The 12,451-nt window shown below is 37.3% G+C and overlaps 1 protein-coding gene across 2 annotated transcripts in view; it reads right to left on the bottom strand.

Annotated features, from left to right (window-relative positions):
* The window catches only part of ADCY8 (adenylate cyclase 8), a 128,673-nt gene that overhangs the window by 73,029 nt on the left and 43,193 nt on the right, over positions 1–12,451 (bottom strand). For both annotated transcript variants that reach the window (XM_064644684.1, XM_064644694.1), the window contains exons 3-4: positions 5,631–5,761; positions 2,805–2,916 (exon numbers count right to left, since the gene is read on the bottom strand). In XM_064644684.1, the coding sequence (XP_064500754.1) occupies positions 2,805–2,916; positions 5,631–5,761 (243 nt within the window). The remainder of the gene's footprint in view (positions 1–2,804; positions 2,917–5,630; positions 5,762–12,451) is intronic.

The raw sequence follows: 12,451 nt of genomic DNA, 5'->3' as shown, positions 1-12,451 counted from the left end.
AGAGTTTTGATAACTCAAGCTGATTAAGAAGCAGTTAAGCGATAGATCTGAAACCTAGATGTGAATGTGTAATCCTCCTTACAGGAAGATCCTTCTTGGGAGGTCTTGAAAGGGCCACTTTCCAAAAGGCCTGTCAAGGATTTACAGGCAAGTAAGAAACCTTTGCTAGTAACATTTGCAAAAAGAATAAGACAAATAAAATGAATGATTACAATGCAGACATCAGGGTCACAACATGACAGCAAAGACATAAACCACCAAAATAATATTTTTCAGTACAAAAGTGTTATTATTGTATGCTCAGAAACATGATATTTGGACAATGATCAGAGAAAAAGAGAATAGGAGGAATGGTGTTAATCTGCCTCCATCATGCTAGTAGATGTTAGTCCAGAACACTTTTTTCAGTGCTTTAAAAGGGATTCAGGAAAAGTGGAGGTGTTCCAGAAAAGCAGTCCCCAAAACTATTTCAAGTAATAAATCTTACGGAGTAAAAAACCTCACAATGAGCTTGGTCTGTTTCTTTTATCAAAAGGAAATGTGAGAGGCACCTTGATCAAAGCATGCAAATGTATTCCCAGAGAAAGTCAGTAGCTACAAGATTGTTCTTTTGTCTGAGAATAATGGGTCATAGCAAGAATCAATGGATGTAATTCAAAGTCAGAAAAAAATCAAACAGGAAACAAACCATGCTGAATTAACAGTGTGAGTCTTAAGGCACTGGAAGAGACTATCAAGACACACAAGTATTTCTCCATCTTCTAGTACCTTCAGATGAAGACCAGGAATTTTTCCAAAAGATACACCTTTACCAGGTGTGAAAGCTTCATACAATATCAGTTGGGTAGGTTGATATGTCTGTGTAATTCATAAGTCCTTAAAATCTGGGACAAGAACCAGTCAGCATCCATTTCCAAAAAAGCAAAGGTTAAGTTCAATACAAGTTTTAGACACTTTTATTTTAGGCAGTTGGCCCCCTCCATAAAAGTCCAGTGAAGAGTCCTGGTTTCCTATAAAGTGAAGAGGGAGAATTCATCTCCTTGGGTTGGTCAAAAACACCGAAAACCTCTCTAGGGAACCAAGAGAGGTTCCTCTCTGTTGAGCATCACTTTTGTCAGGATATCAGACAGTTGTCATGACATCCAGGTCTCAGAAATCACATAAAAGGAACACAATCAAAATGCCTTTCTTTTTTCTAAATTTTAATTAGTCCTGGTCAGATCATTCTAATCTCTTTTGTCAAATCTGTTCAATTTTTGCAGTGATTCTTGCCTGTGTCTTCCACTTCTTCAGAGGATTGTTCTAGACCAGTGGATTAGTCTAATCACGGATGTGTAGAAGAAAAAAGCAAATTCCCGAACTATGAAAGAAAATGCATGAAGGAGCCTAGACTCTTGAATTTAGGGACTGGGACTTCCCATATAATTAAAAATACCAAGCAGCAAGTGAGGGAAGATTCTCTGGATTAGACTTTTAGGTGTAAATGCCTTCCTTATTCTTAAATCCTTTATTGGATCTAGTCTTTCTATACATAATCTCTATCGGTTAAATATAGATTATGGAATGATTACAAAATATGGTTAATGATCATGAATGCCAGCCAAAACTGAATTGTGAAGCAAGGCGATAAAACATTTTATGTACACATTCTTCCTAAAATATTTCTGTGACATACATTCATTTAATTTGGTGTACAATGTATTTCTTCAGTTAAGGTAGCTATTTTTGTGAAGCCATACAAAAGCAGACATTACTCCTATGAGGTTTCAAAAGACAAGACTGAGGTAATTCTTTCACCGTGCTTGTTTTTCAGTGTAGATCAAAATTGATGAGAGGTTTTTGTTTGCAAAGCAAATATTATAAATTGCATTTACCAACTTGCCAGTACCCAGGCAATGGGTTATGGCATCACTCTGTACATAAGAAATATATAAAAATCAGCGAGGGTGTAGATCTGTACATTAGACCAAGTCACCGTGGGCTACCTTGATAGTAAATAGATAACATGGTCTATGATGTTCAGAATGAAGTTCACGTTTTCCCACAGTAGGTGGGAACATTTGGTTGGATAAATTATAGGATAAACTCTATTGAATGTATCTCATTGCCTCCACTTGATAGCCTTATTAGTCAGCTCAGATGTTGAAACCTAAAGATAGTCTCATTAAATGAAATTTTGACCAAAGAAACTTGAAAAAGAATAAAAGATGCTAGCCTAGCAAAACTGAGCTGCTTGTATTTTTGTGCTCTGGTTTTTTTCCTGGTCAGTGCTAATTAAGTAGCGACTAGTTTGCCTGATGTAATAATTTCCTCTGCTGTGTTTAATTAATTTCATTGTTGAGTTAGACAGAATCCAACCTGAAGACTGTGAACCCTGCTAGTAACTAACCATTACAATGATTGTGGGGAGTGATTACATGACCTTAACCTTCCTCAGTCCTCAGATGAAAAGACAAAATGAAAATATGGTCTAAAAAAAAAAAAAAAAAGACAAAAGAATTTTCCAGCAAGGACCAGAAGTATAAAGTTTCCTTAGATATTGTGATAGGTGATCTGCTTTTGTACTATTCTCGTTCCAGCACCACAGAAGCACAAGTTCTGCTAACTACCTCAGTTTTTACTTGCTATCAGAACTCATCACTTTTGATGAAATTTCTCAGTGTCTTCCAACCTCAATGGTTGTACAAAATCCCTATGGGGAAAATCTCGATGATTATTGTTCAAAGTGATCAGAGGGGATTTCCCAAAGCTCCCAAATACAGAACTAATTTTGTCTTTTTCCAAATACACTGTGTTTAACTCACGTGTGCTAGTCGATCAAATCTGGCAAAGAGTTCATTCAGCATTCGGACCAGCTCCTGGGCTGACAGAGTTGTGGAAAGGTTGGTGAACCCTTTGACATCTGCAAAAAGAATGCTAAAAAAAAGAAAAAATATTAATATTGCAGTCTATTTCCTTTGATTTCTGAATGTCCTAAGTTACCTCCTAGTAATTTACTGTAGAAGGTTCATTTTACTAGTTTTGAAGTCATGCTACTTTTGCTCTAGACTTCTGGAGATTCAGGAGTAGTGAATATAAATATTGAAGGGATTAAACAAATACTACTAAGCAAGAGTTTTGCCCAAAATGGAATTCATAAAATTCTAAATTTTAAGAAAATTCAAGAAAATATATTTAAGCTTTAGTAAGTACAGCTCTCCCGTTTTATTAATGAGAAGCCTGAGGCATGGTGCACCCTTAATATAGAGGGCTGTATAAAACAGATAGACTTGATACTCACAGGTCTATTAGCATCTGACAGTGTTCTTTGAGGGTGGGTTTATATATAGCTGGTTTTTTACAACAGGTTTGATTTCAGCAATTTCATTTTACTGTGATTTTCAGGCTTTTTTTAATCTGTGTACTGTATAAGACTCAAATCCTAAGACTACAGACAGATTAATGACAGTCTTGATATATACCAGGCTCAGGTCAGTTTTATTGCATCAATTTTAGACATTTGACAGAAGTTCCTGAGTCAGAAGTATAGTGTTCTCTTTTTAGGGTATGAATCTTTAATTGGATAATTCCTTTTTCATTTTATTTACTTTACAGGGAGCCCAGTGAGATCACACTTTGATGTTGGGTGTATCAAATTGTGTACCTGAAGTTGTGGTGGAATCTAAGATAACAAGCTAGTTGCAAACAGAGTTTTGTCCTATATTTTAACATCCAGTGAATTTTCTAGTCTTTCAGCTGTTCACTGTGCCTACAGTGACCACATGTGAATATAGAGAAACACACGCACACACAAAGTCTGTGATGTGCAGGGTGTCACCCAGGCCAAAGCACGTAATAGCTCAGTACTTATTAGATGAAAAAAGTGTTGTCTATTTTAAAAAGTGGTAATGTTCAAAAAGTCACATATCTTTCTGGTACAAACTGGTAATAACACAAACGAATCTTGTTAGCACTTGAAAGTCAACTAACAACTGGTGTTACAATTTGAGTAGCTGAAGATTTTGTTTTACTTTAGCTGAAAGCTTGTGTTGAACAAGATACAATTTGTGTGAGAATTACTAATGTACACAATAATAAATACAGTAAGGATCAGGTTGAATACTGATAGTACAAATCATCTTCAAATGTATGGGCTGGTAAGGATTTGGGTGGTGATTAAACAAGAGGTTCACAAAGTTGGTAAGATTTTTACCAGTGAGAAAAAGTAAAATTAAAAGGTAAAGTACCAAGCTCTCTGAAGAGGAATGGATAGTAATAATAGCCAGCATTTATAAAAATAAGATTTTTAAACTGCTATTTTCTACATTTTTAATTATCAAAACAACAAAAGTTTCTAACTGGATACTAATTTTAAGGAATCATATAGCGATGGTTTAGGTAGTATTCAGTGCTTAACATTTAGGAAAAAATAAGGTTAAACCTAGTTTTAAAAAGATCTAGTTTCTGGCAGTGTGCATAGAAGCCAACCAGTACCTATACTGTAAAGCCTGCAGAATCTTAATTTTAAATCTCTTTCAAGCATAAAATATGTTTTGACTTTTTATCTCTCACTGTAACCCTTTTCTATTCAAAAAAGGGCTATCTTCTCCCTATTTTTATTCTTCTACAGCAATATTTACCTTGGGAATGAAAAAGGTTAATGGAAGACATTTTAATTTAGTGTAACTCAAAACTTTTTTGAGGGTCCTTGATACTTTCAAGCAGATTTAATAGAATAAAATAATATATCTGAGCTACTGCATGGCCACAGAAGAAGTAGATAATCAATTTACTCTTTTACAGAAGTAGAAATTACATTTATTGAACTTGTCCTGGCAAAGTTATATTTGGGTTTCATCAAAAGGCAAAGTACATTCTTTCCTAGCAAACTATCTCCCAACATATCCAAGAATGTTATTTTTCACTTCCTTCAGTGATAATTTCAATGTTGCTCACTCTATCATTTGCCTCTGTGGTTTGGGACAAACCTATGAAACATATTAGCAAAGTATTCTAGTGTTCAGGAACCACAATAGAATCAAGATTCTGTACTGTCATAATTACTCTGGTGTAAATGTACAATTAGGGCTTATTACCCTGAGTAGCAGCTCATAGGTAGGATAACTATCACCTTCTTGCTAACTAACTCCAGGAAAGGCAAAATTTAGAGAGCAGAATAAAGAAATAGGATTAAGAAAATAATAATAAGATTGATTAAATGAAAACAACTACTAAACAGAGGAGCCATATAACAAGGAATCATCTTTAAGAGCATCTTACAAGTCTCCATCTCATGTTTCAGTATGTGAGGTGAACCAATAGGTTGTGGCAGAATATGTGTCCACATGTAAGCAGGAATCCACTTTCTGTCCAATCCTGAACAGCAAGGGTAAAAAAGTGAAGAAAAAAAAAAAGACCCAAATGGTCCACACTCAGAGTTCAGTTCAAACAGATCTTTCTATGGCAATGGCATCCATCCATCCTGGTGAGTAAAATAAGGCATCAAAATGCTTCTCTGCTCAGGGATTAAACAAGCATACACTAATTTTCTAATTTATTAATTAATAAAGCAACAGAAAGGAAACTCTCAAACAAGAGTCATTTAGCAGCATCTGAGACCTTAAACACTGAAGACAGACTGCTCCACCCACCTGACATTCTCATAGCGATGAATGTAGATCTTATGAAACTGGTGTTGCAAATGTTCATCCTCTACATTGGTCATATCATTTATCATTTCCAGGACTACAAACCGTGGTAAGACAGAGAGCACCAGCCGTTCCTAAAACAAAGAGGAAAGCAAAGGGTCAGTATCAGTCTGAACTGGTACTTCACAGTAGCCTGTTTTGAGCTGGATAGCTGGTTATTTAGGGTGTTACCCTCTTCTCTAAAAATTCTTTCTCAGACCTTGTGATAGTTTACTTTACCAACCAACCAACCTAGTCCAGAGTCTAGCATGTCTCTGGACTGACTGGTTTAGATAAAGAAGAATGCAAATGAGTTCAACTGAAGCCATTCAAACTGGCCCTCTCTGCTTGGAAGACTGGAGAACATATTCAGCATTTCTGATGAGTTTTGTCTGTGTCTCAGGAACACTCAGGAAGAGTAACATTTGAGACAAGTTGAAGTGATACGTGATTATATACATGCACATGCTTACTTATAATGTATATCTTTAATGTGTATTAGTAGAGTATCCATGTATATTAGTTTATTATTAGTGTGCAAACACAGTGCATCTGTGCATATTAATGTACATGTACTTCTAATATTAGTGTATAAGGAGATACATACCTATAAACACAAGTGCTGTTTTCCAGCCCCTGTCATATTATAGCTAACCATAGAACTTCCACAGAATTTCAAAGAATATTCTGAATTGGAAGGGACCCACAAAGATCATCCAACTCTTAGGTGAACGGCCCGTATAGGGATTTAATCCGTGACCTTGATGTTATTAGTACCATGCTCTAACCAACCATATGTAAGCACAGCCAGGAAAGCCCTCAGAAGATAATCAGTCTTTCATGAAAACCGTAGATCACTGCCTGAGAGATTTTAGAATGTCCCTGTTTCAGTAGCTCATCAGTTTGACGGCATCGACAGATTTTGCAAGTATCCAACCCAAATCTGTTTCTCTGCAAATTAAGCTTTCTTTTAATCCTTTCGAAGTGGCTATGGATAATTATTGATTGCTGCCTTCTCTGTAATAATCTTTTTGTACTAAAATATTGTGATTATGTCCCCTTACCCTCAGTCTCTTTTTTTATTCTTTTAATTAGCCAGATTTGTCCAGTATTGGAACATATCACCCCAAATTACTCTGAGGCAAAGCTAACAGCTTTTTGCTGAACTGGTTCTTTTGCTTTACAGAATTGCAAATAGTGAAATCTTAGTGAACTAAAGAAGAGAACATAAGTTCTGTAAGCTACCTATCATCAAATTTCAGGCGACATTTCGGTGAATAGGATATGTCTAGGGAAAGCCAGACATGAACCTCTTAATCAGACACATATGGAAACTGCAAATGACACAGATGAGTAAAGTTGTCCCAGGTAATGCCAACAGAGGAAATACAGTGCAGTGTGAATATCTTCCTGTGTTTTCAAAGCAGTTTAGTAATACTACTGTGGAGAATGCACTTACAGGGAAGGGCATGAAGCTGTGTCAGGGGAGGTTTAGGTTGGATATTAGGAAAACATTTTTCAGCCAGAGAGTAGCTGGACACTGCAATAGGCTCCCCAAGGAAGTGGTCACAGCACCAAGAGTGACAGAGTTCAATATGTGTTTGGACAACACTCTACCCTCCCCTCCTCTTCTCTCCTCTCCCCTTCTCTCTTCTCCTTGCTGTCAGAGAAACTGATGTTGAGTTTTTTCTGGGGTAACTTGATTCTAAGAGGATATAAAATAACCTCATCTTATCCAGGCTGTGGGTTATGTCCCTTCTTGAGGGTAAAAAGTTGGTCAGAGAGAACAAGACAGATCAAAGAGGGATGATGGGTGGAATGAGAGAGATATGCAAAACAATCATGAAAATAATGATTTTTATGCCAGCAGGATTCAACGTCATGGATGAAATGTAGCCATACATGAAACATCTGAAAAAAATGAAGGAATGCCTCCCTAGGATTCATAGGAAGTGATATCATTCCTAACTCACAATTTTTACAGTGTAGCTCATGAAGAATTTTCACTCTGAGTGGTCTTAGTCAGTAGTTAGTAAACAATCCTCAGCTACAATGGAAACACATTGTGGATAAATACCTCCATTTGTCTAGATGGCAGCCCTAGCTGAGGTGAACTGTGCATTTGCTTAAGAAGAGAAAACACATGCTGCTAATTGCTTAACTGGAGCAGAGGTGTATTAAGCTTCATTCTGAGATGGTGGCTTTCTCCTGTGCTCCTGCCTGCATAACAGGCTAACACAGAAGATGAGAAATCTGAGAATCTACTGATCTCTAATACACTTGTTCTGGAAACCTTTACTAAATTAAGTATTGTCTTTGGGAGGGAGAGACAAAAAATAATGTGAGGCAGCAATGGCTGACGCAGAGCAGATGGTGAGCTATAACACAGGGAGCTCATCCTTTATCCTGCTATAAAGCCCAACTCAGACTTTCCTTTTTGTCATACAAGGTGGTGTTAATCTTAGCATATCTGCATTGTCTTGACTTTCTTCCACCCTTTCCACCTGGGAATTCCTCTATCCTATACTCTTCTGATGTGTAAACACTGGATGTGATGCTTGCGATAGCAAGAAGAAAACCAGTCCCTCAGGAGGTCCTTTATACTCCTGCAAAAGCAAGTTTTCACAGAAACATCTTGCCCTGAGGTAGCTTCACTCATAAGCAAATGTCCCATGGCATCTGAAGATGACATGTTTGGGAAGAGCTGCTGATTGATATTCTATGAACCAGAAATATTTTTTATATTTTTTGTCCTTAAGCCTACTATAAGAGAAGGCACTTAGGCTATATATTCTCTTATTCCTTCACTATTAAGATACATAGCTCAATATGACCATATAATAAATCCACCCTCTGAACAAATCAGATCAGTCTTTCAGGGAGTTGTATGATTAAAGTGTTTGATGACTTCTTGTGAAGATATATACAGAATAATATAAATTTTTTTCACTGTAAAAAGCAATATGTTATTTCCTACCTTATCCATGTAAGAAGACAAATAGGAAAACAAATTCAAAATGAAAAGGAGATAAAAGAAAGCAAACAGAAATCCTAGTTATTACTGAACTCTTTATGAAATCTACGATAAGAGAACATAAAAAAAGGTAATTTCTTCATAGATATATGGCTTAAATGGAGAATGTTCTTTTTTTTTTCCTAGTAGGAAAATCTTCTGTTCCTTATTTGCATTCACTTAAGAAGGTATTAAGCAATGCCTCTAGAACGTTTATTTAAAATAAAACATAGTTGGCTTGACACATGTTCACTAAACCAAGAGAATATGCCCAGCACATTTGATAGCCTAACCTTCATGCTACTCATTAAGGTAAGTTAAACGTTCTTGTCTGCACATAAGATCTGGCAATGACCCATAAAACTGAGGTTAATTAGTATGCCCCTGCAGCAGCACTCCTCCATTAGCGCTGCAACATGTGAGGAGCCTTCTTTGGATCACAAGTGAAGGTGCATACACAGCTCATGTCACTATTCTGCATTATCTGTGTCATGCTGTGGAGGAGCACTACAAGAAAAATAACACTTAATTGTGTATGTGTGAGTGTGTCTATACATATTTTTATACGGCACTTCAGCCACCAATTAATTCTTTGGTATTGAAACATTCAAAGGACAGAAAATTTTTCCCTTTGTGGGCATCAGCAGTCTCTTGCTGCCCCAAGCTGCTCTTACACCACATCACACTGACAAGGATGGGGATGCTGAACCAGGGCCCTTCCTCAAATTGGAAGCTGAGAGATGGACTCTAGTGTGGATCACTTCCATCCTTTCTTTTCGTACAGCTGATGCTAGTGTTCTGTGGACCAAGATATGTCCCTCTTCACAGGCCTTTCATATCACTTTACTTCAATCCAGCAGTTAAAAAATATTTTTGGTTACCAAAGAATGAGAGTCAGGTCACTGTTCCCTTTATATAACAATCCTTGCCACATAACTCCCCTTTAAACTCATTAAATATTATTGTTCCCATTTGACAGAGTTAGATACTGTGGCACGGAAGAACAGCACAATTGAGTGGGGGTCATGTGTAAAAGAGTAGTAGCAAATCCCAGAGAAAAAGAAAACTGCAATTTTTTTTTATAGTCTTCTGTATCTTACTATTTGCACGATCAAAGAGTCCTCACATTTCTAGTCAATCTCTCCTGGAAGGCATTGTCAGAGCTGGAGGAAAAAGCATGAGAAAAAATATCTTCTCTATTTCAGAGAAGAATAAAGAAGTGTCATGAACTCCAGGGTGAGAGAAAATACGTTACCCAGTTCTATTGAAAGCTTGCTAGTTGAGCAATGGGCTAAGTGGTTCAAGGGTGAACAGCAGTAGCAGTAAGTAGTTTCAAAAGAAATGGAGATATATTTGTTCAAGAGAAAAGACAGAGAAGAAAGAAGATAGCAACAAAGGGATACCAGAAAAGAGCTGGTGAACTATTATCCTAATAACCATTTATGACATGAATCAGCCCTAGTCTTTAAGATGGAGCAGTCAGAGTTTAGAGTAAATAAACAAAAAAAGAACCTTTAACCTGAAGAATAACCAAGTAAAGAATAAAGACCAGTAGAAATCTCTATATGTAACAAATTGATGGTAGGATTCAAGTCTGAATTCAGACACCTGATTTTTGGTGACTACAATGTAGGTATGCCCAAAGTTCCATTTTATTCAATGAATCTGAAGAGACACTCAACAGATCATATGTAGATGACTCCTTTGGTGTCACTACAGGTCTCTCTGGGTTCTGTTATCTGCATTGATTAGATCTCAGCTGATGGTAGTAGGACCTCATAGGTGTAAAGAGTGTGTAGTCACCTAGTTTAGGAGGTGTCTAAATATGGAGCTGACTCCTACCCAATCTACCCCTCCAGGAAAATTTAGGAACAGTGAGACAAATCCTGAAGTGATAAAGTAAATGAATTTCATGAGTCACACACATCTATATAAAGTCCCACAACTGTAATATAACATTGATACTGTCTCTAAGGCTCATTTTTTTGTTTTATACATCTACAATAGTCATTCTTTGTTGAACATCTTCGCTGTGGTCTGCAGGCACCAATCCCTTGTGTCACTTGCACTGAAATCAGGGGGTATCAACAGTGCTTACAACCCACAAACATAGGAAGGCACACTCATGGAGAAGTGGGACATGTCCCTGACAAATAAATACTGACCCTTGCAACAGTTTTTGAGAAGAGGCAATTAGCCAGTGGGCCAGGTCTCCATCTTGTGAATAAAAACTGGAGACCTTTCCACTGGGGCTGATCAGAGAGAACAAAACACCAACAAGCACAAAATATCAACAAGCAATTTGGGATCTGCAGATTGCTAAGAGGAAGGTCAAACTCCCAAAGGTTTCCCTACAGGGTCTGCTATCAGCATAAGCTCCCTGCACCAGCTCCCCTGAGATGGTATAGATTTTCCTTTGTTTTAAAACATCTTTGTTGGGGTTGGCTTTGCCAAGGGACGAAAAGCCCCTCCTGATTGACAGGTCAGTTTAGGTTCTGTTCTTCCTCTTCTACACATACCATCAAATGGGTGAACCCACATATATGTTTGTGGGAGGATATCTTTGGGTTGGGAAACAAGTAGGTAATGGCTGTTCCCCAGACACTAGTCTAAAACTGGAGTGGGCACACCTCAGAAATATTTAACTTGACAGAGGCTCTAGAGAAACTGTTCCACATTTTCATCTTGATTTTTAAGAATGATTGTTCCAGAACCATCAAGCTTGTCTTTAACAACATTTACAATTAATACCATAGAGATTTTGTTGTCCTAAACACTGAACTTAATAGCATATGAAGGGGACCATTGAGAGCAGTGGTTTTTAGCCTTTCTGGAGCACATGAGCTTTTATTACATTTAAAGAAAGTAGATAAAAATGGTATTGTTTTCTACTGAAAACATGGCAATGTTTGGGATAGATGTAATTATTGTAAATGCCACTCAAGAAAATGGGAATTAGCACTTCTCATTATGATGAACAGCTTTAAAGAGAAATTCCTTTGTTCTTACTTAGTGCACAATGGACAGCCTATTTGCAGCTGTTCTTTTTTGTTTGTTACCCAGACAATGGGAATTAATTAAAAAATATGGAGCCTAACTTCAATATATAATACATTCAGACTTGTGGGGTTATGAAGCTGCCTGTTAGCTTTTACTGCTGCAATGTGAGATATGAGCCGTATCAACTTTGTTTTATTTTAATTCAGGCAATTACCATTCCAAGTCATCCCATCCTTGGCTGCATGTTCCATTTAGGCATCTGCTGTTTCCAAGGAGAAACAGGGCCAGATCACACAGGAGTTCTTGGACTCTCCTTTTGTTTAGCTATTGGCTGTGAAACATAGCTAGAGCCTCATCCAAACTGATAACCCAGTGTTTATGAGAGTCAGGACTTTTTATAATCAATTATTAACTTGAAAGTGTTGCAGAGCTCATGGTAATGCAAGAAGGAAAGAACCTTTTCCACACACTTCTAGGAAGGACATGTTATCCAATTGTTTCCTCAGTACTACTGTCCAGAACAGCAGATGCTGAAGGGAAGGACTGCAAGGTACTGCTGATCTTTTGCTTTGGTTGGATGGTGAACGGTTTGAAAATTCAAGTACCCAAAGGCACTTTACAAAGTCCTGACAGGGCTTGATTACTAACAGTCTATTTCCAGGTGTAAAAGGAGGTGCCTATTTTATCAGCCAGTTGGCTCTGTAAGGATATCACAATCTTAGTGCCTGCTTGCCCTGAAACCCCTGAGAAGTAGAAGGCTGATTCCAGGGCT

Source organism: Pseudopipra pipra, chromosome 1 (genome assembly GCF_036250125.1).
Source record: "Pseudopipra pipra isolate bDixPip1 chromosome 1, bDixPip1.hap1, whole genome shotgun sequence".
In the NCBI taxonomy this organism is placed as follows: Eukaryota; Metazoa; Chordata; class Aves; order Passeriformes; family Pipridae; genus Pseudopipra; species Pseudopipra pipra.
The sequence above is the reverse complement of the archived record's forward strand: the minus strand, read 5'-3'. Positions and strand labels throughout refer to the sequence as shown.